The sequence below is a fragment of the Aulonocara sp. 'chitande type north' Nkhata Bay genome, linkage group LG14, assembly GCF_057382095.1.
Source record: "Aulonocara sp. 'chitande type north' Nkhata Bay isolate Kocher_YH1m ecotype deep benthic linkage group LG14, A_spYH_male_GT1.1, whole genome shotgun sequence".
Taxonomy (NCBI): domain Eukaryota; kingdom Metazoa; phylum Chordata; class Actinopteri; order Cichliformes; family Cichlidae; genus Aulonocara; species Aulonocara sp. 'chitande type north' Nkhata Bay.
In genome coordinates, this window is record NC_141357.1 from 31,717,279 (window position 1) to 31,743,759 (window position 26,481).

At 38.6% G+C, this 26,481-nt stretch overlaps 3 protein-coding genes across 10 annotated transcripts in view; 1 reads left to right on the forward strand and 2 right to left on the reverse strand.

Moving 5' to 3' along the window:
- The window catches only part of dclk1b (doublecortin-like kinase 1b), a 21,091-nt gene extending 16,468 nt beyond the window's left edge, over positions 1-4,623 (reverse strand). The window contains exons 1-3 of one of the 2 annotated variants that reach the window (XM_086262073.1): positions 2,969-4,622; positions 2,221-2,601; positions 1,628-1,974 (exon numbers count right to left, since the gene is read on the reverse strand). In XM_086262073.1, coding sequence (XP_086118199.1) covers positions 1,628-1,974; positions 2,221-2,581 — 708 coding nt within the window. In that variant the 5' untranslated portion in view covers positions 2,582-2,601; positions 2,969-4,622. Of the gene's footprint in view, positions 1-1,627; positions 1,975-2,220; positions 2,602-2,968 lie in introns of both variants that reach the window. The other variant, XM_086262074.1, reaches the window with a different exon arrangement.
- Positions 3,692-7,151, forward strand: LOC147314966 (uncharacterized). 5 transcript variants are annotated; one of them, XM_086262084.1, is made up of 6 exons: positions 3,692-4,127; positions 4,442-4,493; positions 4,587-4,704; positions 5,060-5,123; positions 5,235-5,295; positions 5,380-7,151. In XM_086262084.1, the coding sequence occupies exons 5-6, from the start codon at positions 5,259-5,261 to the stop codon at positions 6,120-6,122; spliced, it is 780 nt and encodes a 259-aa protein (XP_086118210.1). In that variant the 5' UTR covers positions 3,692-4,127; positions 4,442-4,493; positions 4,587-4,704; positions 5,060-5,123; positions 5,235-5,258; the 3' UTR covers positions 6,123-7,151. The 5 variants fall into 5 exon arrangements, with proteins under 5 accessions (XP_086118210.1, XP_086118206.1, XP_086118208.1 ...); XM_086262080.1 differs by having other exon boundaries at positions 3,693-4,127; positions 4,587-4,655; XM_086262082.1 differs by having other exon boundaries at positions 3,693-4,111; positions 4,587-4,655.
- A 352-nt stretch (positions 7,152-7,503) lies between these two features.
- On the reverse strand, positions 7,504-15,448 carry spartb (spartin b). 3 transcript variants are annotated; one of them, XM_086262077.1, is made up of 9 exons: positions 15,123-15,292; positions 13,819-14,644; positions 11,855-12,052; positions 10,797-10,956; positions 10,467-10,661; positions 10,216-10,374; positions 9,581-9,671; positions 9,350-9,394; positions 8,460-8,598 (listed from the first exon to the last, which is right to left on the reverse strand). In XM_086262077.1, the coding sequence occupies exons 2-8, from the start codon at positions 14,638-14,640 to the stop codon at positions 9,370-9,372; spliced, it is 1,650 nt and encodes a 549-aa protein (XP_086118203.1). In that variant the 5' UTR covers positions 14,641-14,644; positions 15,123-15,292; the 3' UTR covers positions 8,460-8,598; positions 9,350-9,369. The 3 variants fall into 3 exon arrangements, with proteins under 3 accessions (XP_086118202.1, XP_086118201.1, XP_086118203.1); XM_086262076.1 differs by lacking the exons at positions 9,350-9,394; positions 15,123-15,292 and adding an exon at positions 15,299-15,448 and having other exon boundaries at positions 7,504-8,598; XM_086262075.1 differs by lacking the exon at positions 9,350-9,394 and having other exon boundaries at positions 7,504-8,598.
- Between the last annotated feature and the right edge of the window lie 11,033 nt (positions 15,449-26,481).

Here is a 26,481-nt window from a genome sequence, read left to right on the forward strand (position 1 = left end):
ATTCCGAAGGCAGATTTGTTTGTTAGTGTGAAAAACTCCAACTGTTCCTTCTACATACCATTACACAAAGGATGCTTTCCTGGGATTACACCTTAGCCATGTGCTCCATCTTGCCGCCGTGTGTAATAATAAGGCTGACAGACTGAGCACTGCATCTGTGAGCCTTTTCACAATACACCTACAGTCCTGACATCAGTACTGCACCGCTCTGCCGCAGAGGCTGTTCCTTAGCAACCAGCTCAGGAAACCATTTTACCATAGAGACCATCACAGCGGGGGAAAAAAAAAAAAAAAAAAGTCAGAGGGATACTAATACAGAGTGCCCTAACTATTTGTGCAATGTTTAGACAGTTCGTAGTGTAGGTGGTACTTGCATGCTGTCCAGCCATGTCAGCCCTACATATAAAACTGATAGTCACTTATGACTCCCATAATTTCCAAGCAAAGGTTAATATAATTAGTCTACATATACAGTGTAGTTATCAATGTATAAATAATAACAGTCCAGAGTATTTAGAGCATATAGTCGAAGCAAGAATACAAGAAGCTTTATAATTAAGTCTCAAGTCGCTGATCAGATTGCATGTTTTGTACAAACTCACTTACACTTAATAGTGTGTTACTGTTAGTAGGAATATGAGATTGAGTCCTAGAAACCTATTTCTCATAATACATTTTACACATATTCCCAGATGACTCTGAACCTGCTGGGCTCTCTTGTTGGGTAAGGAAGCAATTCTCAGGGACAAGACTGAAGAACAGACCACACAGCCTCTGATGTCAGATGCATAACTCCAAATCTTTTAAGCCTCCTGCAAATGTCTACCAAGTGCGGTTCATTGCAATGTTCTAAAATCAAACTTAAGATGTAACACAGCACCACAAATGGGAATTCAGCATGGCAACACCAGAATACCTGTCTCCAAAACCACTTACAAGGGCTGAGGAGGCATGATCCCATTTTACTTTGACTTCTCTTCTAAAGAAGCATCCTTCCACCCTTCCCACTTGTGACCAATTATATGTTTAAGTGGTGGAGAAGCTTAAGATAAAGCAATTGCACTCTTGTAGGTACCGGGCTCTTACTGCATGGTTGTTCTTCCTGCTTTGCCTTTGTCCGTGATTTTCAAATAAAAACATTTGGTGTTAAGAGCTTTAGTTTGAAATAGGGAAATGTGAAGGTAAATAACATCTCTTCTTTTAAACTTTTCAAATTTATTGTATCAAAAGCGCTGCTTGTTACATGAATGTGCACATAGCTTCACTAATGGCAAGCACAAACACACTTGTGTAAATACAAACAGAAGATCATCAGGCACTTATGTAACTTGTCCTGAATGGCACAGTTGTGAGACGTATACTTAATGCTTCCTCTGAGTAAGGACAGCACTGAAAGTCACTTCATACTTTAAACACCTTTAGCTGTAGTGACAAACGTGCTTACTGTGGGAAAATAAAATCCCATTATATTTGCAACTTTTTGGTGATGCCTGAGATTCCCAAAGTCACTACCTAATGCGAATGCTTTCCTATTTGAACCCCACTTGGAAATATGTTGTTGCTGGTACTAGAAGTCTTTGAAATGAACAAACCGATAACTCTGCAGAAACAACAATTTAACACCTACCGCCTTCCCATCAACGGTATAAAGCCTTTTGACGACTCCAGAGTCTAACTTGATGGCATCTGTGATGTCGGTCATGACTTGCTCAAAGGAGTGTGCAGTCTTCTTGTTGAGCAAGATCCGTACAGCCTTGCGAGGTTTTACTCCACTGCGGACAATTGTCACCAGTTTGGGCTTGATGAAGTCCTTGGTCTCCCTGGTTTCTGGAGATCCAGCCTTGCCACTACCAAGGGAAGAAGGGTCACGGACAGACACAGCAGTCTTAGGACCAACTGACCAGTTAGGATTTACATTCTTTGTGTAGTCCACCTTCTTGTATGGCTCTATAGACGCACAAACATAGCTCTCTCCTGGAGGAAAAAAACAACAACAAGACAACAGATTTTCTCAGCCCATTAGCAATGCTAACACAAACATAGCATATAAAAAAAAAAAAAAAAGCATAGGTTGTGTCAGAGCAGAAGAATTTAAGGGTTTTTGTTTTTATCTCCTATTTTAGTGTCATTTCCATCATATTTTATTTTACTAGATAACTATTTTACTTAATAGAAGCCAAATCTAAGGCAGGCTTAAAACTGTTTAGAAACAATGCTCACCTTCCACCAGCTGGTCCATGCTGGTGATCCTTATTGACCCATCAATCGTGTATATGGTCCGTACTCCTTGGGGTAAGTTGACATTATCTGACAGACATCTTGTAAGGTCAGCCAAGAGTGCCTCAAGAGACCTAAATCTGTCCTGAGAAATGGCATACACAATCCCCTTGAAGTATCGGTCTCCATTGCGGTAGAAACGGATCTTCTTGGCCTTCTTTTCTGAGCTTAGTGCTTGCAGTGTCCTGGTTCTGTACAGGCTGCAGTGAGCGCTGTGAGTGGGACTGGGGAGCCCATTCCCTCTCGAGCCCCTTCGGGTGTATCTTTGAGCCTTGTCCCGCTCATCAAAGTGTTCCAGCTCCATGTCTGTGCTGTGCTATTATACTGAATAATATGAGGAAAGAACATGCTTGCAATCTGAATACCATTTTAACTTATAACATATTACACCAATTACGTTCCCTTTAAGTCTAGTGGCTTATACAACCTGCTTCAGCACTGGCACAAGCCTTGATGCTGCAACTGCTGCTCATACACACATTATGAAGTAGCATGTCACACCCATTTCATGTTCTCTGGAGTGTCTCAATTTAAATATATAAAATTCACATGCATTTACTGTGGATAATATATGGACAGTAACAGTCTCTTGTGGGATTCTGGCTAAAAGCTTATTGAAAGGTAAACCTTAAAAATACAAAAGGAAGGAAACGGTAATCAGCAGGATCTTCTAGTTTCTGTGCAATCTTACCTCTGAGGTGAAGACGGATGTAATCAAACGCTTCCAGGCGAAACGTGTCTCAGATCTTTTATTTATTGGATACCTTGTATGAACCATGCGTCCCTTTGTTGCCCTGTGATGGTGCTCTGCTTCCCTGCCGTGTGTCTACTCTGCTGTGTACTCACATGCAGATTGGAGGCAGGGCTGTAGCCGGTGTCCTCCACCCTCCCTTACTCCTCTTCCATTGCAGTGATTTACCGGACCGCTCTGCTGTCAGCCTTCCTCGTGCACGCTGCTGCCGGGGCGCGTTCTCGCACGTATTAATAAAATGCGCGTTCGTGTTGACCTGCTTTAGTAACACTATTAGGGATGATTAGAATCAAAAACTACTAATCCTCGTTAAGTTTTACCCGTTAGTTCGCAATAAAAAAAAACCTAAGTTTTATTTTAACTTCCAGGTGTAGTTGGCCTGCAGGTTTATTTCACTAAAGTAACAATAAAATGGTGACTTTCCCAATTTAAGCTACCTTATGGTATATCTTACAGACATTTTTAAACAAAACGGCAAAAGAAATAACTTACTATTAGTGTTTCTTTAAGTAATTAACCAACCATTTGCACTGAATTAACAAAGAAAACTCGAATCAAACCGTAAGTTTAGATTCTAGCAAGTGTTTTAGCTCGTTTAAACGGTTACTATCGTTGAAAATAAGTAATAAAATTCACGCATGCGCTAACAACGTAGACAGCAGGTATGGCGGTAATAATGCACTGCAGTTGTGTGTAACGGGAGAAGCTTACACAGGTGTTGGTAATGTGAGAAATTAACAAGTTCATTTGGACCTGCTCCTGAAATGCGCCTGAGGGGCTGATTAATGTCGCCTTTAACAGGGAAACTAAAAGCACAACTTAAGAATGAGAAAAACGACCAACTAACGAGTAATTTGCTTTAAAAAAAAAAAATCATTAGTATATATTTATAGGCTGACAGCTTGTGTTAATAATACATTTTTGGACATCTTGGATTTATATTTGTCAGCATTTTTTTTTTCTCAATTTAAACCTGATGCCAAGAATCACATTACTGTGTGGCTTTTGTCCAAGAGCTGAAAACATAACTTTGTTATTCTCTAACTTTGGAAGATTATTGGCAAACAAAAGTGCGCTCATCAGGTTATACAACTAAAAGGTTCTAAATATAATTAACAACTTGTGACTTGCTACAAAATTTACTAACTTTTCTTGCCTAAGAGTTTTGTCCAGGCTTTAAGTAGCACGCTACTTTCTTGTTCTTTATTCCAGTTTTACTCCGTGATTTAAAACGTTTATTCATGCATTAAATGTATGTATGGTGCTGTGGTTACAAAGTCTATACAAAGCTTAACTTTCTAATGCTCCTTACAAAGGTTTCTATTTAAAATAAGGAAGTAACTCCAGCCTTTAGAACAGCACCTTGACAGTGTATGCTAACAGTACATTAACCTTTGGTTGCACTTCTTTCAGACAAACTCAGGAGCCAAAAACTGCAGTCATATAAATCTTCAGCACCTGAGCAGTAAGGGAAAAAGTCATTTTGATGTGTTCTTAAAAGTTTCTGAATACATTGTCATTGTGTGTTATGACATTCAGAGATATTTTTTCTCCTCAGGCTTGAGGATGAGATAAAAAAAAAATGAACCTACCACGGAGAAGTGTTACCCTTCTTCTTCACAGAAAAGTGAGTTCCAGACTTCAATCAGTCATTGCTGCAAAGAACAGAGGCGGAGGTTAGACTTTCACAATTCCAGGGTGTGCTATCAAAGCAACCAAAAACTCTTCCTTGGCCATTTCCTGTATGGTTTCACCTCACCACCGTAACTGTAACTTCTTTACTGCACATATTGACATGTTCCCAGGCTTCAAATCAGAACATCTTGTCAACACTTGTGTGGTCTTCTGCCCTTTGTCAACGGTCAGTTAGACATAGCAGACACACTAGAGCTCACCGCGAATTATATAAGCTATTTGAAAGAGACTCTTCCCTTAGGTATTCTGTCTAAAGTAGGTCTAATGCATCCTGATATCAATATTATAAGTAAATGTTATGATCATTTTAATGTTCTTTTTTTTTTCCTTTCCCAGGTTGAGTGGTTGAGATGAATTCCAGCATTTTCTGGAAAAGCATACAGAGATCACAAAAGAAAAGGTACACAATCCAAATAAGAGTTTTGAACACTCAGATGATTTATTTTTAACTCGCTAAATGGTAAGAATACCAAGCTGACTGTCTGGTTTTTGTTTTTTTTTTTTCTAACAGAAAAACGATCAGGCTTAAAAAAGAATGCTTCAGAGGACAAAGCCGGCTGTTAAAACGTCAAGTGAGGAATTGTTTTTCATTAAAAAAAAAAAAAAATCTCTCTTTGGTACATTGTTGTATTTGTTAACATACTGCTAAATTTCAGATCGTGTCTCACGATGCCCTCAGAAAGACCTCTGTAAAGAAGTAAATCAGCCATCTATCACAACAAATAGTCCTCTGACGATGGATGAAACACTTCCTCGAGCGCGCAGCCTGACCACAGCACATGCCCCGCCAATATTGTTGGATAAATCGACTGTTCCCCGAGGACAAATGCTGCCAGTGTGCCAGGATCAATTTCTCTCTGCCTCATTTCAATTTGTGGAAAATAACTGGATAAATTCAGCCACCGCATTTATGAATGCAACTTCATGTGCTTTCACATCAGCAGATATCAGCCACACTTTTTTACCCAGCTCATCTTCAAGCCATATGTTATGGGATGCTGCTTCTCACCAGGTGGATCCTGTTACTTTCCTATCAGGTCATTGTGGCCAAGCCTATACCCCACCTGAAAAAACTGAAGTGTGTTACACTGACTTACCTCAGGTTAGCCAACCTGACATTGTATCAGTAGATTTTACAAGCCAACTAGTTATCTCACCATGTAAACTTCAAAGGGAACCTTCAAGCTCTGATGACGTCACTCTTGCAGTTTCAGAAGCTTTGTGCGATTCAAGACTTTTCCCAGACAGTGCCAACTGCAGTAGCCTTTTAACAGACAGTCAGTGTGATGTGGTTAGTCCATTTTGGCTCGATTTGCTTTTGGATAGCAGTAGTAACTTGTGCTTCCCTGATCCTAATCTTGTAGATTTTGTCCTTTCCCCTGAAACGGGTCCTGATTAAGTACAAAGTTACTGCAACTTTGCAGTTTGAAATGACCAGCTAGTAGAGAGACGGCTGTATTCTTTTTTCTTTCCTTTTTATTTTAATTTGTGTATAAAAGATGTTTAGACCGCATATACAGAAAGTTTCGAAATGATTAGCTTATAGCAACACCATGAGGTATTTATGCAGTTCGGTCTGCAGACTTCATTAAACGTGTTTTGCCAATATTTGATAAATGTTTGCATTTTTCCCCCCTGCATTGTCAGACTGATGCAGATGACATTTCTTTTCATATTGAGTAACATCTTTAATTTTTCAGTGCATCATTGTAGGAATTATAGTAAAGATGAGTCATAATTTCCACTAGAAACCTCAAAGCATTTAATCTTGAAATATAAAACCGACGAACACAGGCAAAATGCTGCATTTGCAATTATTACAATTTGCTTTTCCCTCTCCAGCGAGTACATTAAAAATGAGATGCTAAACAAACAACTGGACTGGATACCTATGTGAAGTTTGAGTAAAGATATGGCATCTTATCAGTTGAAAAATCTTTATAAGCTGCTGAAATAAATGGAATAATTTATGTACTGAATGTAAATATTCAATATGTGTAAGTCTTAAGCCCCCTAAAATTTTTTTTTTTGGCAAAATGAGAAATGATACAGTAATCAGTGAAATGTACAAACATTAATGGAAATGCAGTATATTTTAATTTGTTAAATTCTGACAAGCTTGAACCTCAGTACTTATGAACGTCTTTTTTCTTTTTTCTTTTCAAAGTGCCTAAAGATAAAGTTTAAAACTGGTTCTTTGCCTGTAGAGACAACATTGGTTCATCCCTCGAGTTGGAAGCCTTTTTATTGCATGAATGTTGCTTATCAATGTTAAGCACAAAACATTTCTTTTGTACTTAAATTTTGTGTTAAGTAGCTTTGAACATTCCTCTAAAAATTGTCAGGTACAAGAACTGGACTGAAAATGGTTGAAAAGCAGCCAATATCTGAAAAAGGTTTGGAATATTTCCAGGAAGCCTGGAGAACTACTGGTCAAGACCACTTTAATAACTAAATAAAAATGACAACGTCTGGCTCCTTGCAAGCAAAAGTAACTAAGGGGCTGGCTCAAGGCTTTTTCACAAATCTCTTTGTACCTGCACTTAATTTTACCTCGTGTTTAGCTGGTATTAAAGAAGAAAACTAATCTGGATCACCCATTCAGGAGACATGAATGTACATGGTTAAATTAAGCTTGATTGAATGGTCGCCACTAGGTGGAGGTACTAGGCTCATAGTTCACACTTAACTTCCCTAACTCCTGAGGAATTAAAAGTAATTGACTGCACTCGCAAATATGCACTTCTGCTGGCACAAAATATTTACTTTAGACTCCTAAGGATGCTTCATTTAGTCTTCATCTTTATTGAGTAATTCAGCTGGGAACAAAATCTCAATGTGCAACTAGAGGCCATTTAAACATTACAAATACTCTTCGGGATATTTGTTTACATATTACAGTGAATTTTTTATGAAATACAATAAGCCACATTTAAAAATAACATGGCTACAACTAAGTCGAAAATACAGAAGCAAGCCCTGCAGACTGGAGCACAACATCTTTTAGACTCCTGAGATGCATTTACATCTTACTGGTTACTGATTGAGTATAGAGAGACTACATACTTGTCCCGAATCTGTTGTGTTTTAGTCAAATTTTGGAGCTTGAAATGTTAATTTTTAATGTTATCATTTGATATTTGAAGGCACAGTTAGAAGCAGAGATAACTTGACATTTTCAACACCATAGTGAAACAGTACAGCTGGTATTACTTTGGTCTTAAATATATGTGAAAGTAAATATGCACACATATATTTCATCATCTTTTGTTTAAAACACATTTGCTATTATGGGAAACACACAAATGCATATTAAATAATTATGTCTCTATTCAAGAACAAAGCTTTCTTCATACAAACAGCAGTGTTAAACAGTTCAAAATGAATTAAATGTTATGTAGGATATTGTATCATTTATAATTAATCTTTTGGTGTGTATTATATAATTTTCAGGTCCTTCACATTTAGGTCCAATCTTCCTGTATTACATAAATATTAAAGTGCAAGTTCCAAGCAGTATCAAACTATAGGATATGAATATAATCAGTAGTTACCTTGTAAATCTAGAACCAGTTTTATAAATAAAGAATATTAAATATAGAATGATTTAATAGAAATTACAAATTTTGTTTTAAGGCATTGCTGTGGGAATGAGGCAGGACACTACCAGCTATTTCTCCAACTTCTCCACTTGAGTCCCATTTTCAGGTTTTTTCTGAATCTTGTAGTCTTCCAAAAGTGCTTGCGCTGTGTGCCTGCCAGTCCTTTTCACCACAGCTTTGATCCCCAGGTTGTCAACATTGAAGGCAGTGATACCGACATTAATGGCAGAATTGACAGCGTGGTCTGTGGCTTGTCCTGCCGCTGCTCCGTACCTTCAGAGTCAGATTGAGTGAGAGGTCAGAGCGAGAGGCGGGGAGAAGAGGGTATGGGAAGAATTAATTAATATGTAGTGCAAAGACTGTAAAGATGCCATCATGCGTCGAGTGAATTTCTGTGAGGGAGTGAGGGTTGCAAGTGCATGCAAGTGTGCAATCTGGAATAAATACATTTGTTTGCCAGAATATTGGCAATTTTACCCAATTGGAAGCAGATGGGAAGATCTTTTTTGGCCAATTTCATTTACAAATTCTAACCAAATCAACTTGTATTGACACATGCATGCAAAAACAAAGCAAATGTAATACTGTAGAGTCCAGCTTAGTGATTTCCCAGGAATGCCTAACGAAGCCAAAACGTATTCAAAGAAAGAAACAGTACGGCAGATTTCCATCATTATAAGAACATTTTAAGAATTTCCCTCCTGAAACCAGTTTTTAACTCTGATGTGAAGATATCTGATAACCATTTTGCAGAATTTCTTAGAACACGAGAACCCGTTGAGGCAGGCAGGATGAAAATACTGTCAATTATAACATTTCCTTCAGAAACACTGTTAGAAATCAATGGAATCACTTAAAGAGGCCCCGTAATCCAAATTGGCACACAAGAAAAGGGAGTGAACTGGTACAGCATAGGGCTGAAGAGTGCTTTGTTAAAGAGAACAAAAAAACCCAGAAGCTTGTGTTATGTGCACAATTAGAAGTGAAAAGCATTAAACAGTTGTGGAGAATCAGGAAAAATTACACTTTGTCTCATTAGGAGTGTCAGTTGTTTTGTAGACCCCTAAATCTGCAAAGCAAATTGAAGAGAGTGAGTGCACTTTTGGTTTTTGCTTACACAATGTATGCAGTCATTTACAACATACACATCAAAAACCCGTCTCCCGAGCAGTGCTGATCAAAAAATTGCATATGTGCACATTCAAGCAGTGACAGTAGTCAGAAGTAATTAAACTATATTTATTTAATTTCTTACTTGTGTTTTACGGTGGTCACTGTTTCTGAAGCTACACTTGTAGCTATGTCCTTTGCTGCTACTTCCAAACCTGTCCACATGGTTGCAAATCCTGGGAAAACACAAGAGTATTATTTGTATGTGTTTGTAAGGGTAGATACATTTATGCAAAGGGCGTAATAATGAAATACATCAGATTCAGACTGGACAAAATTCCCTTGAAGCGTGTTTTTAACGGTAACATTTCCAGAATAGCTGCTATTTTACACAGCAGACATCCAAGCTGAATTTTGGGAAAGAGGGCAAAGTCAGAGGGTGCCAAACCTGGTGAAAAGGATGTGGTGGTCAATGCAGGAAAAGCAAAACAAAAAATGCTTTTTTATCATGCTCTCTGCCAGTGCATGACAATACACAGCACGGCTGAGGTGTTTTAATCTGAATACTATCCTCTACACACTTGTCATAGAAGAGCTCTTATTTATTTATTTTTTTTAATTTCTGGTCATGTGACAAATGACCAAAAGGTCTTTTCAAAAACGTCTGTGTATATATAAAAGTACAAACAAATAAAAAATATGGTTTTTAATAAAAAACAAACAAACCCAAAAAAAACAAAAAAAATGTTTTAAAGAATATAAAGTGAAAATTAACTTTACCTTGCACACCACTTGCAGCCACCACCATGGCTCCATCAATGTTGGAACGCCCATCTTTATCCTTCTTCATAGACTCTGGGATCAGCTTGCCTCCGTGTTTTTTCACATGTGGAGCCAACTCTCGACCCACGCAGCTAGCAACAGAACACACGCCATCCACTGCAGTAAGAAAGCATTAGTAAATTATAAGTTCACTGCCAAATTAACACTCAAGGACAGTAAAAAATGCTGACTGAAGATGACTTAATGACCTAGAAACTGGCTGACTTTGACAGCTCCTCCTGTAGCTTGCTTGGCAACATGGAGGCCTTTTGTGACTGTGGGGCTGACGGGGGTGGGTTTGTCCTCTGGAGTGATATGTTCTCTGAGTTTAGCTGCCCCTTTGTGAATGGCTATGCCTGTGTACTCAGCTCCTTTGACCAGTCCCCAGCTTAGCCAGGATGCACCTGACAGGATCACACAGGGCAGACAGCGTTAGTGATCATTAGTGAGGACTGCTGACCTATATTCATAAACAATCCAATTCCAAACTCCTAACTTTGTAAAACAATGATATTAAAAACTTAAGAGACACTGCTTACCTGTCAGGATCCCGCTTGCCACCTTTTCACTCCATTCAGGTAAAGTCTTTTCCTCTTCAGTCTCTGCTGGAGTCTCTGCAGGAGCCTCTGCTGGTTGCTCAGGTGTATCAACAGACACCTTCTGGCTGAGATTAATGGTATCTGCAGCTTCTTCTGGAGCCTGATCATAGAGACACATTGATTAGCCAGTGCAGAATGAAGACAGACAGTGTGGGATGAAAATAAATACTTTGGACAACTTGTGGAAGCTGCACACATCTACAGATGTTCGTCTCCCAGTAACCCCCCAATGCACACAATGCATCCTCTCATTCTGCACTCCTCATTACAATGCGCTATTTGTTTGCTCTCAAACAGACTGCCATTTTAAAAACATCTCTCTGCTGTAACGAAAGATTTGAGCTAAAAATCTCTGGTATACTATTAGACTGAATAATAAAGAAATTAAAAAAAATGCTTACTTTCTGATGTGATATCACCTCCATTTGACAAGATAATTAGGCTGTGTGCATTCATTAAAAATGACCTTGCCTGGTGTCACTCCAATCAAAATGACACCTCCATCATGGCTAAACTGGCACTTGTCTTTCAGCTGAAGCTCTAAGGTTCTAACTGCTGCAGATAAGAGCATTATAACTGATTAATTCTCCTCACCTGCCTGAGTCAAATCCCCACAATGCTGAGGCAGGGGTAATTTGGGGAGGGCTGCTAGATCAGAAATAAGCAGCAGCAAGAGTTTCATTGCAAGCCAACAATACAGCAGAGTGCAGCATCAAAAGTGTTGTTTGTGTAAGAATCAACAAAACAATTAAACTGGAATTTAAAAAATCTGAAGTTGGGAAAGTTTAGATTTTCTAGTTTAAAAAAAATAATCTTGTTATTTCTTTAAACACAGAAATCAAATACAGCATGATCTCTGTTTGGGGATATATTTAGCCACAGACTCTACTGTTTGGGAAACACAGGCCTTACAGCCTGGTCTCTGTTTGCAATTGTTTGCCAGATAATACCAAATATTTCATGCTGTTGCAGATCTAACCACAGTGAAACACACTGACCTGAACCCTCAGATCTGTCATCTGGGACAACAGGTCCTGAAACAGTCCTCTGTCTGTAGCAGGGAGCTCAGAGGACAAAACCACTCCCACATAATACCCTGGAGCTGGTGCCATCATGTCCGGAAACATAAACACACCAGTGTTACAGAGTAACACTGGAGAGTTCATGGCCATGAGAGGGTACAGCCAGTCACACACCTGCCAGGATCAAAAGAAAGTGAAGAAAATGCAACAAATGGAAAATGTGATTAAAAACAAATCAAAACAGGTATACTATGATATGAAATGATGTGTGTAATATAGTATAGTAAGTGAATTGAGGTGAAAGTTACATTTAACAGGAGAAAGAAGTCTGCAGACATTTTGTTTTACTAGAAGTTTTCAAAAGTAACCTTGAATGAATCCTGGTTTTACAAATGGTGCTTCTGCACAACACAGTGAGACAAACTAGAGTACACAGTCATCCTGTGATTGCTGCATGTCTAACAAGATTACAGAGCATAACTGTGTAAGCTGGGTTTACGTAATTACTTGCACTCATGTGAATCACTGATGTCACACACTTTCAATAACACCTGGGAAATCCCCCACTAAATAGGCAAATTTTAGTCTCATGACACTAGTGGCATGAAAGGCAAATGTAATCATAACAAATAATCCTGAATAGGTTAGAGCCATTTGGTGTTATTGATTTAGTCTCTTAATAAAGAGCTTAAGCTGTCTACATACCTCCAAACCCTTTCTTATCTTATCATTGACTGGTTGCGGTGTTGACCTGTACAAATCCAACTTGGCAGTTCAAAACACCTCACAACCTTTGATTTCACTGCATCATTGGTTTGTATTAAGCAACTTATTTCAAGTCAAAAGAAAAAGAAAAATCTGGAAAGCATCTCAAACTACATCATGCTCATCTGTGAAGATTCACAACCCATGTGATATGTTAAAAAATCCCCCCCCAATAAAAAAAACAAAAACAACCAAAAAACACAAAAAACCCCATTACCAAATAACAGTGTTTTATTTATTTTTGTGACTAACAATTTCATGTTAATATGTGATTCTACACATTTTACGAAACAGGTGGTGCAGTGGCTAGCACTATTGCCTCACAGCAAAAAGGTCCTGAGTTCGACTCCACCATTTTGCTGTGTTGAGTTTGCATGTTCTCCAAGTGTTTGTGTGGGTACTCTAGCTTCCTAGAAGATTCTGGTTTTTAATTTGGCTTTAAGTGCACATCCTCATTCAATTTACAGGTAAAGGTCAAGGTTTTCATCTTTAAAGGTCTTTGAGATATTAATGTTCAAACACTGCTTTAGTTTTAAATGTGTAAAAACAAACAAACAAACAAACACACACACACAAAAAAAACAAACAAACCCCACCTCCTACTAAAAAAAACTTTATACTTTTTCATTTATATTAAAATACATTTAGATACACCTGTCAGTTTGGGAGCTGCATGCCCATCTAGCTCCTAGCTACTGTCATTTTCTTTTTAAAACGGAAAATGAAGTTCACACATCATCTTGGCATAGTGCACATGCCTACACATATGAACACTCCAAATAACTTCATTTCTTTTTCTGAATATTGTCACCTGTGCCCCAAATCTGATTCATGTCTGGGATTCCGCCGAGGATGACATCATAGCCATTAACCTACCTACTGGGACTAGGGCATTAGGTAAACAACCCTCACATGACTCTGTCCTTAGGAAGGAGGGACATTGATCTTTAACCGGCCTATGTCCCTCTGCTGATGACTCACTGTAATGCGGATATTAAGAAATTGAGCAAACATCTTATGAAATCGGGTAAAGGGACACAAAAAAGAAAAGGAGGAAGAGAATTGATAACATATTTTTTGAGTGATTGCTTAACACCACATGAATGTATAATTTTAAAATAACAAAGTAAAAAGATATATATATAAATAAATAAAATAAATTTTTCCCCTCTCACCTGCAGAAATGCTGGTGGTCGATTAGGCACTCTGTCTGAGTGATCGCTGGTAAACCTCACCAGCCGCAGGTAGCCGGGGTATGAGGGAGCGCTCACTTGCCCCTCAGGTGTGACAAAAAATATCTGCACACCGTTGGGAATGTACAGCAGCTCCTCTCCATCTTCACCTATGCTCTGAGGGGAAGGTGTCGAGTTAGATGTATGACTGTAGAACTCTTCCCCGACCAATGACATCTCCCCTGAATCTGTTCCATATGAGACTGATATGTGACCATCGGCTGCCTGAGGAGAGTAGGCTGGAGGCTGTTCGGCAGGAACCGCAAAGGGTCTGGTAGGTGAGAGGGGTAGACCCACTCCTCCGCTTGGAGGCAAACCTCCTACAGCTCTAGCTGGCTGACCATTAGCAGAAGGAATGTCTGGTGGAGGCGGCCGTACTGGCTTCTCTGTGGTGGGAAGTCCTGGGTAGAGACCTTTTGCAGAAATGCTTGTTGCATCAGGGGCAGATACTGCAGATTCAGGGTCAGAGCTGGTCTCTAGTATGGCCATGCGGGTGGTGATGTTGTTCAGGGTCTCCTGCATCTTCTGCTGCATCTGCCTTGCTGATTCCCAGGAGTTGCCAACACACTCTTCCCCCTTCGAAGGTACACTGATAGCCCTAAGAAGGTGCTGTCGTCCTTTTTTGTAGAGCTCCAGGGCCTGACTCTTGTCTCCGGCTTCATCTGCAGTGAGTCCTTTATTGATGCACTCGAAGGCCCTTTCATAGCCATCTTTGATCACTTGAAGTCTGGCATTATCAAATGCATCTTGTTTAGCTTTCTCCATTGCTCTGAAACAAGACAATTGGTAAATTTCTATTAAGTACAGCACATGCAGGGAAATGATTATCTTGGCTAGACTTTGAAATGGCTAAAGGTTATTCAAATGATATTTTACTGCTTACTTAACTTCGACCCCAAACTTGATCACAAGTACAAGTCACTTAGAAGTGAAACGCATCGCGCAAATGGCCCTCTTGGTCTTTCTAGATCACATGTTACCTGGTTTATTTTCGTTACGTACGTCAGTGTTACTGGTTTAAAACGATCCACTAAAACAGGCTTTAAACACACTAATCCTCGTGTTAAACTTGCTAACACAGATCAACAAGAGCTAACATCTGCGTTCGGACAAAGTCAGGAGCTATGCCACGATTTTAGTGTACCGACAGCAACATATATATATAACACGTGAAGTCGTAATTAGTGATAACTACTAGCTGTCAGCTAGCTCCAACTCACCTAATAGCGAATGATATTAGCTCTTACCTTAGAGAGCGGAAAAACACCAAAGAACAGCTTATTAATTGGCCTGCTAACGTTCCTCCTAGCTAGCAAAGAGTGATAACTTCAATCGGCAACCTGAGTAAATAAACTAGACTTCGCTGCTGGACGACTCCCTAAAGTAAAGGAGAGCCTAGTGGTGTCATGAGGTCATTACTGACCTTTCAAAGCAAAAGTTCCACGACCGACCCGACGTGCCCAATACGATCACATGTCAGCCCCCTTTTAAAAAAATAGATACCGGAAGTAGTGAAACGCCACCTAAACTTGACAATTTTTGTAGTTCGTCACCATAACCACAAGAGGTCACTAAGCACCCATTCAAATAGCTTCTACTGATAAATGAACCATTTGAATAAGGGGACACTTCCATCTATTGGTCATAGTGAGCAACTGCAACAATTTATTTTCCATTAAATCAAATTTCAGTTCCATTAATATCAAGCAGAAATTATGCACTTATACACACTTCCATATAGATTCAAAAACGGTGACTGAATGATGCGGTGGCAGTGTAAATATATTTCTTAATATTAATAAAGAGACACCTTTTAGGACTTCTCATCAATAATGCAAACTAGCTGAACTTATGATAAAAAGCAAGTTCACAATGCAGCATTTTCAACAGTCTCAAGCCATGCTAAGGTTTTTGTTTTGTTTGTTTGTTTTTAAAAAATATATTTATAATTTTTTTCTTTGAAGCTATTAACCAAATTTTGGGGAAATCTTGGATGATTCACTATGAATGCAGAAAATTCTAATTTTGATCTGACATGCAATGCCATCAGGTAAGCATGTGGCTGACAATATGTTGATTTTCCAGCATCGCAGTATCCCAGACATGCTGCCATTACAGTGATATTTTACTGTTGCAAAGGTAAGCCAAGAAGGAGACACAGATCTCTAGTTTGACCTGGAGACCCTGTGTTTCTTACACTTTTCAACAACCAGTATGTATCTGTTGATTGCATCACCCTAAATCACAACAGTGGTCATTAACTGGTACAGCAGTCTTAGTCATGGTGGCCATTGCTGGCCACAATCAATACAGAAAACAGCTGCAATAATGTTAAACATTAACAATAACAACAACAACAACAGATCAAGATAACTGGAATAGCTGTTATAACTCTGTAACTTAACACGTGAATGTCAGATGAACAGACCCATGAGTCTTTAAGCTAGTGGCTCCTCCCCTTAGCCGGCTACAATACTTGTTTAGAAAAATGCACAATGGAGCACTATCGGTCATGGATTGGCCTCCCTGTAGCCTGGACCTTACAAGAAATCACAAGAACATTTGCCTGAGAGAGTTTGGGCTGTGCTGAAGAAGGTGGTCATGACCCTTGTGCTTGATGCCCAAACTCAAACTATGCACTGAAGATTGCATGCTATTCCTGTGTCTGCAGCTTACTCAAACTTGCTTCCATAATCCAAAGACATGCATGGGTTAGTTTAATAGGTGATCACCAATTAAAGTAACAAAATGGATATGTTTTCATTAATGTAACTCAAATGAATGTATTCAACAAAAAATTGAAAACAGATTCCTGAAAGCCTCTGTTAAACCTCAGAGGTCTGAGCTGACCTCGGGTCACCCAGCTGTTGAGAAAGCTGAAACATTAATCTGCTCAGTGACTGTATCCTGTTTACTGAACACTCACAGCAGCTGTGAAACTGAGGATTCTGTTTACCGGTGCTAAATCATTTTAATGTTCAGACGAACCGTTGACCGACTAGACAGAAAATTATGCTGGTTCATCAAAATGTTGATACAATTGTTGTAAAATATTTCCAGAGGAGAAGAAAGTGAGTCAGGCAGGACATGCCCACTTCTTGTTCGTTGTTCTTCTTTCAACACTCTGCAAATGGCTCATTGAAATTGCTAACACATGTTATTGAGCCCCCAAGGACAATAAGAAAATATCTACAAATCTACTGACGAAAAGAGAAGATTTGCTATGGATTTTAAAAACATGTCACGTTGGCCATAGACACCTTCAGTTACTAGATTTCAGATTTTTGAGACTGCACACCAGAGGGAGTCAAATCCTACCTCAAACATAGATTTTGAGTATGAGGTGGTGAAAACGGCACAGTTTTTATGTTGCTCTGAGTTCAATCTAATCAAAAACCTTTAGCATCCTTCATAGTTGAAACATTTAGTCTAATCATGGGAATGATTAGACATGCAGCTTGGTTCAAATGTGCCTCTAATGACTATGAAATTACCTAGCATGTCGCCATCAAACAGCAGAAACCTACAGGCATTTTAAAAGCAATAAGAACAAATCAACATGCATAATTTACTAAGAATGAACTTTTTCTGAATCACTTGTGTTTTTGTTTTACTAGTCTGACTCTCATCAGTTTCTTAGCTGCTGTGACCCTGGAAAATAGCTCAACAAGTCTAATCTCCAGTTTGACAGATTCCCAGTATTCACTGAGCACAGATGCCAAAACACTGGGACCAGACTGGACATGCTCTTCACACATGTTGCGGTGTTAATCCAGTGCAGCTTTAGCTCACTATTTTGAACTCTGTCATGCCCGAGGGCAAGCTGATGTTCAAAGGATCTGAGCTCCAGTCCTTAACATATGAAGGTCATATTTTTTTTTTTTTTTTGATCAAGGTCTTTTTATTGAACAAAGAATTGCTTCCAACAACAATTATGGCAAAATTAACAAACAGTTGTGCCCCCACCCCCCCAGAACAGTGTAACTAAAACCCAGCCAGAGAGGAAAGGAGAGACAAAATAACATAAAATAAAATAAAGTTACAGATACAAAGTAAATAATAAAATAAATGAACAACAGCAAGAGAAAAAAAAAAAAAACCCCACTCACACGCACATTAAGCAATAGTATCCAGACTTAATCTTTCAAAGTAAGTAAGAAAAGGTTGCCATGTGTCATAGAACCGCCGAACCGAACCTTTTACAGTGTAGCGGATCTTTTCCAGCTGAGTATAGTAAGATAAGATAAGATAAGATAACCTTTATTAGTTCCACACGTGGGAAATTTGTTTTGTCACAGCAGGAAGTGGACAGTGCAAAAGTTATGACGCAAAAATTAGAATACAATAAGAATAAATACATGACATCCTTAACCCATTGCCCATATACAGGTGGAAGTGGCTCTTTCCATTTCAATAATATCATTCTACGGGCCAAAAGAGTGCAGAAGGCCAGAAGATCAGAGTGTGATTTGGAAAGACTGGCATCACAAGGCGTCACTCCAAAAATAGCTATAAACGGGCAGGGTGCAATTGGAACACCAAATATGTTGGATATGGTTTCAAATATGCTTTTCCAAAAGCTACCCAGTTTTGGACACGCCCAGAACATGTGAAATAGGGAAGCAGGCTCTCGTTTGCACCGGTCACATGTGGGGTCAAACCCATCCTTGATTTTGCTCAGTCTAGTTTTAGACCAATGGAGACGGTGAACAACTTTGAACTGAATCACCACATGTTTAAGGCAAATAGATGATGAAGAAATGCTATTGATTATCTTGTGCCAAGTCTCATCTGTAATCCGTTGGCCAAGATCACTTCCCCATCGTTCCCTAAGTGATTGCAATGTGGACAGCCTAAAATTACTCAACAGCTCATAAACATCACTTATAACCCGCTTAGCATTTGGCTTAAAATCAAAAATATCATCCAAAAGGGATGGTGGTGGACAGGACGGAAAGCAGTCAGTATTAGAAGCAACAAAATTCCTGAGTTGTAGTGTGAAAAAGTGAAAAAGTGTGACTGAGGGATCTTGAACTTGTTCACCAGCTGTTCAAATGAGGAAAAGATATTGTCCGTGAAAAGAGCAGCCATTGGCGTTATTCCCAGCTTTGTCCATATGTTAAATGCCTCGTCCGTCAAGGATGGGGAGAACATGCAATGTCTATGCAGTGGTGCATTAAGAGAGAGTTCAGTCTGTTTAAAGTGCCGTCTGAGCTGATACCATAACTTCAGTGAGTGGACAACAAGAGGATTCGTGGTGAAGCTGGAGATCGGTCTCGCCAGAGGTAATCTGGCACACAGCAAAGACACCAGGGAGGATTGACTCACCGATAGCCGCTCCAGTGTTACCCATGATGATGATAAATTATCATGGTCTTTCATCCAGTACAATAATGCTCTTATATTAGCTGCCCAGTAATAAAACAGAAAATTTGGGAGTGCCAAGCCTCCTGCGCTCCGCGGTCTTTGTAATACACTCTGTTTCAGCCTAGGTGGTTTTTTGTTCCAAATGAAGGAGGAGATTTGACTATTTAGATTATTAAAAAAAGACTTGGTTAAAAAAATTGGAAGACACTGAAAAAGATTGAAGGTCATATTTAATAAGAACTTTGTTCCTGTGTTTCTGTAAATTGTGCTCAAAGTGAATAAAAAAGAAATCTGTTTTTCATTCTCTTATTACCGAATTTGTTTTCTGAAGTTAGTTATAGTTTATTATTCATCTCATTGAATTGTACGTGCATCATACTCTGCTTCACTGTAGTTTTTGTCCAGTTGTGCTGAGTGCACTACAAACAGGTTGCCTGTCTTTACTTTGATTATATTACCAGATGGGGAAATTTTGAATTTGTTCTGCTTCACCGAGAGGTCGACTAATGTCTGTAGCTGGAACAGGCTGGTAAAACATGTCTTCTGTTGTTAAGGTTGGCCCACATATGAGCAACATATGTATGGGTCACCATTTTGGAAGAGTGATTTGCTTTAGAGCTATAGATCATGGATTTAGTTTGGTCACAGCAATGTTTTTTCTATGTGGACATCAGAATTGTCTTAATAATTCATTTTTGAACAGTTAAGAATTATCAAATGATAATGATAATTATTAAATTATCATTAGTGCAGCACAAACTAAAAGTTAGAGGTGGCATAACAGAGAGAGTATGACTGTTAGTCTTGCTGTTTATTCGCTGTTTTCGTGAAGAGTTGCAACATTAAGATTGGTTTTAACCAGAAACAGGTTATTTGAATTCTTTGTGTAAACAGACTTCAACATTTCAATACTCATGGAGCTACTGAAACACATGCACAATGATTAATGAGGAATTACATCCCAGCCAACACTCAAATGATATGCATGTGGGTTTCTGGCTTTGCTGATCCTCAATTATTCAAGTAACTTACATTCAGTAACCTGCTTTTTTGTGGAGTTTCAGTTTCGAGTTTATAAGATAAAAGTCAGATTAAGCAGCTATAAAATGAGTTATTTAAGAAGTTATTTGGAAGAACCAGACACAAGGCTGTAATGAATGTACAACTCTTTTACAGGCAGCTCTGTGGGTTTTTTCCACATGACTACTATATAATGTTCATAATGCCCCTTAAAAAAAACCTTAATAAAACTGTTTTGTCCAGATTCCCCCTGCCTGACCTCGTATTTTCCTAGACTGCTAGTCTTCAGTTTAATCACAGTGCGGATCAAAACATACCATTACTTTAATGATTAGTCATTTAAATCGCATGCAGTTGTTCTCATATTTATCTATTTTTATCTTTTGGCCAGACTTTCATTTTAGCTGTAGATGCAGTTATGTCAGTAATTTATTGCTGCCTTTTTGTCAGTGTCACTTTGTTCCAGATATACACTTTGTTTTCCATAACTTTTTGAGCATATATGCGATGGTCGGTGTTCATAAAAACAATTATTATCAGAAGAGAGTAATGGTCACGTCCACTATTTAGTATTTCTTTTATATCGGTTTAGGAGAAAGATCGGAAGAATAATGAGGGATTGAGCAGGAATTATGGCACTGAGGGGCTTCTCAGGCATTGTGTAAACAAATTTATGCCTGTGTGCCAAAAAGAAGAGCCTTTCTAAATGGAAGCACAAATGCAATCAATCATGGACTGTTCCAGGCTCAGATTTTTGCTATGCAGGTCTAATGTTAGGTTTTTATAGCGTTTGTGTGTATAATAGATAAATAATTCTCTCAATCAACATTATTCCAAACAGTACTATGATCTGTTCAAAATGAAGACATTCATCTTGAGTAAATGATTAACATTTGTATTTACTTATTTATATGTCCTTGTGCAAGCCCGCTAAATAAGCATTCACCATAACAAGGCAACTATGTCACTGCAGTGGCGTAAGATGGCAATTAACTTGAGACTAGAACTTGATATACATAAACAATAGTATATATGTTGTTATCCAGTGCACATCTCCTATGAACCAGTAACAAAATGGGTAGTGGTATCCCATGTGTTTCATGTTTTCATATTATGACCATGAAATAAACAGGTTTGTTAAAGAGCTAAATGTGCATGAATGAGCTATAACTATAAGCAGAAACAAATGGAAATTGTGCAACCACAACAAATGCGAAAAAATGAACAACAAATGATTCCAATTAATGCAAGCGTCAAAACGAATTGCCTTTTTTTCCTGGTGAAGCTGTAAAAGACACATTAAAATATGGTGCAGCTGTGTCCTCTGCACTGCATTTTTGAGCCACAAATACACGCCGCTTGTCCACATGTCATAAAACCCCCATATAAATTAATGGTTTTCCTAACAGACATCAGGATCTTAAGTCACAGTTTCCCCTCAGCCCTCCACTGAGGTCCGTATTATAGAAAGTTAGTGTCCCTGAAGTGGCTGCAAAAAGTCAGTAAAAGAAGAAAAAGTTCCGCTTCAGCAAAGCCCTGTTCTCTAAAAAATGTGAGTATTTAAAAATAATCTTGATTAAAAGAAAGCTGATTAAAAAGTTTGGGCAACAAGCTGATTAAATTAGAGGAAACTAAAATACCTTTTCTTTATGAAAAACTAAATGTGTGCATCCTGACCTCTTTTTTTAATCAAATGCTTATTGTCCTCAGTTGAAATCCACATAAGCTGCACAGGGCTGACTGAAAAAAGAAAACTGGATCACGGTCGCTAGTAAACCTGTCTCAGGCTTTGTGATTTATGGACAGAGAGATCATGTTCTTTTCTGACTCCAGCAAGCTCTTGCACTATCATCCCCAAGGTGAAACAATGCTTCAATATTTGGGAAAGCTCGCTGTTCCTACTTTAACATCTGGTTCAAAGGGTGCTAAATATTGAACAGCGTACTACTAATCTGAAACACTGCTTTGATAGGAGTCATCAAGAATGACATGAAGTTAACTTAAGCGCTCACTCACAGATTTTAATTTTTTTTTTAAAAAGGGTCTCCTGCATGAATCACCCAGCTATTGAAAAAGTTATTATCTGTACCAGGGGCTGCAGTTACTCCTTCCAGCAGTCTGACAGTCTTACATGCATGAACGCTTTAGCTCAGGAAAAATGCAGGGAAAACTGAGGTAACAGAGGTTTGCACTAGACTAAAGTAATTTACCTATAAACTTCATCTCTGGGGTGTTATGGGGCCTTTACATAGTTTACAGTTAGTACATTCCCCTTATAAAATGACTAAAAATCCAAGCTTATAGTCCAGATGATGATCTGTTGCTTCTTCTTTATGTGTTCTTACATGTTTAATTACATTAATAAGTGAAGGGAGTGTTTCAGTGTTGGCTAGTGAATCATATTCATGTGGTTAAAATGCTGTCAGACTAAAACATTTTGTAAAATTGCAATTGCATTATATTTACATAAGATGTACGACTTTGTTTATATGCTCAATCTTATGGAGGCAAATTTAACTTTTGAAGTACAATCTTCTTCCCTCACTAATGCTCATCATATGTAGTGCATAATTATTTTTTGGCAGAACTCAGACAACAAACACAGACATGTAATGGCTTTGCTTTCAGCTATCCTTCTGAGCCATGTTTCCATCTGAAAAACAAAAAGCTGCCTGAAGCGACTATAAATGATATTCTTACTGCACATACAGCGTCTTGAGCCGCCACTCTTCCTAATATGTTGCTAAGAAAATAGAAGTAAAACATATAGGACAAACACAGATACAGTTCTAATGAGCTTGAAAGTTATTTACACCTTATTCTTTAACACACCCTGAACTTTCTTGGGAAAACTTTCTGGTCGTTTCTTTAAGTAGTCACTCGGAATAGTTTCTTGAAGGACATTCAAAGCTCCTCTTTGGATTTTGGCTTTCTTTTGTTCCGTTCTAAGTCAGGACAATCCAGGAATGTTTTTACTGCATTGGCAGTGTGTTTGGGATCACTGACATGCTGAAAAAGAGTTCTCACCAATCAGATGATTTCCATACGGTATTGCCTGGTGACAAGATCTCTAATACCACAGGCTGGTATTATGTCAGGTTTTTGGTTAATAGCTCTTTGGAAATCACCTCATCAGTACAAAAATAATATTTTATGCCAATCAAATTGTGTTATATTTGCCCTTTATTTATAGATTCAACTAAAGAAATGGTAACAAATTATGTGTTTTTGGAACAGGCTGCTAGTAACAAATTGCTGAAAGATACAATTTAAATGGGTCATATAAGTTTTCTGTTTTGTGCAGACACATCCTTTAAGTTAGGAGCCTTTTTATGCTTGACTGATTCATAGGTCAGCATTAAGTGGCTTAATAAACAAAACAAACAAACAAACAAACAACAAACAAATATTCTTCTAAAGATGATCAGACTGGAGGACTGGACTGAAAATGAGTGAAAAAGCAGCCAATGTCTAAAGAAAACCCCTGAAAGACCTTCCAAAAGCCTGGAGAACAAGTGGTAAGGATTATTTCATGGATCAGATTTTAAAGAGTTAAGAATTAAGTCTGTTTCATTGGAAGCAAAATATAAAGAAATGAGGGGTGAAGCCAGAAATCTGCACACAGCTGTATGTTGAATGTTTTGTGTGAACGTAAAGTCACTGACCATATACGAAGAATACCATGTGGATGAGCCATAGTTATGACAAAGCCAGCAACGGAAGATTCACAAACGCACGCAGACATCAGTGGAGCAGTTTCCTAAAACAGTAAAATATCTCTGGCAGGAAAGTGTGCAAGGAAGGCCAAACATATTGGGTCCGGTACATCAACATCAAAACAGCCAAAGGCTGATCTAAGAGACATAAAAATGAGAAACACACAACGTTTTTTGTTTCTTCTAGAGACTGAGTTTTAAAATGTATTAAGATGTAAAGAGCTTTTTGTAACCAGTCAGTATGTGGAGAAAAGAGAAGCTGTGATTTAGGGGAATAACTGGCAAGTCACGTGTAGAAAAAGAAGCCTGATTAGTGATGTGTATTTTGGCCACATTCTGTTTCTGACATGAGAAAAAGAATAGTTGAAGTTTAATAATGAATTCACTTGTGTACCATTACTCACATGGCCAGACTCAAATGCAGGACTCAGTTCAGTGAAGGTTTATTTACAGTTCACAAGCCCAATATGTACAAAATCCAGTCGAGGTGGCTCTTCTATGTTGTCTTCTATGATGTTCTATGTTCTCTTCATTGGCTCTCTGTTAAATCCAGAATTGAATTCAAAATCCTGCTCCTCACGTATAAGGTCTTGAATAATCGGGCTTCATCTTATGTTATTGACCTTATAGTACCATATCACCCTATTAGAGCGCTTTGCTCTCAGACTGCTTACTTGTTGTTCCTATAGTAAATTAGGAACCAGAGCATTCAGTTTTAAGACCTTTCTTCTGTGGAACCAGGTTCTAATTTGGATTCAACAAACAGACACCATCTAACTTTAAGATTAGGCTTAAAAAAAACTTTCCTTTTTGCTAGAGCATATAGTTAGGGCTGGATCAGGTGACCTTAGTTACCTGACCTTATCCTCCCTTAGTTATGCTGCAACAGGTCTAGGCTGCTGGGGGATTCCCATGATGCATTGAGTATTTCTTCTTCAGTCACCTTTCTTACTCATTATGTGTTTGTACTCCTCTCTGCATTGAATCATTACTTATTATTAAACTCTGGCTCTCTTCCACAGCATATCTTTTATCCTGGCTTCCTCCCCTCACCCCAACCAGTCACAGCAGATGGCCCCTCCTCATTGAGTCTAGTTCTACCGCTAGTTTTTCCTTCCAAAGTGCTTGCTCATAGGTCATCATATGATTGTTGTGATTTACTCTGTTGTATTATTGTATGGTCTACCTTAAAATATAAAGCACCTTGAGGCCACTGTTGTTGTGATTTGGCGCTGTATAAATAAAACTGACTTGAAGTATGAGAGTATAAAAGCAAGTATAAAAGTTAAACAAGGTAAAATTAGACTAAGATGGAATCATTATGAAGGGTATGCAATTTTTCATGGTGGGTTTCAAAAAGTAGGTAGCCTACTGGTGTGTGCAAACTACTATCCTTTGTATCTTTTCTGGTGAACCTTATGTTTCTATCCACTAAGTTGATGTGAACAGTGAAGGCTTCGACTTCTTGGGTTTTGATTTTGACCCAGGTGTAATCCACGTATCTGTACCAGTGGCTAGATGCAGTTCCTTTGAAAGAGACAAGAGCTTTACTTTCCACTTCCTCCATGTAAAGGTTGACAACAATGGGTGACACATGAGCCCATGGCACGGTGTGCCATGGGCTCATGTGTTTTTTAAGGAGCTGACTTGCTGTAGTGATGTTCTCACATACCTACAACTCAGTTGCCTCAGTTGTAGGTATGCAACTGAAGAGAGAAACCACATCAAGGCACACTATGGTTTCATCTGCCATTGCAGTGAAGTCAGTATTTGATGTAATGGCATGTGTTACCCAAAAGGAGAGCTCGGACAGTGGTGAGGTGCTTAGAAATATTGTAGGTGGCTGAGTTTATACTGCTAACAATGGCTCTGAGTGGGACTCTTCTTGTGAATCTTTGGAAGTCCATATATACAGGGTATTGCATCCCCTGGGTACAGACGGTGGTATGCAGTTAATTATTCCTTATTGCTGTTTTCGTGGCTGTGATGACATCCACCATGGGTGGCTGTTATGGAGAAATTGCAAAATTAAGTCATTTGGCTAGTAACTTTTTCTTTTCAGATTCAGTGAAGAAAAGCTGTGATTTAGGGGAATGACTGGCAAGCCTGATTAATAACGTGTATTTTGGCCACTTTCTGTTTCTGACATTGTTGACATAATAAAAAGAATAGTCAAATTTTAGTAATGAATTTACTTGTGTACCATACCTCACATGGCCAGACTCAAATGCAGGACTCAGTTCAGTGAAGGTTTATTTACAGTTCACAAGCCCAATATGTACATTATGTCTGCTAATTTCTTCATCTACTTTTCCTGACTGTCTTCCGTTGTGGTGTCCTCCTGTTTTTGTCTGTACGGTCTACGTATCGACTCGGGATGATACGTTTTTGTTTGCAATGTACGGAATTTATGAAATTGTCTGTCTTTTCGTATAATTTGTTGGGCCTGCTGAGCCTTTCCACAAACTTAGAAACTTCTTCTTAAATCAGGGAGGGTAGGAGT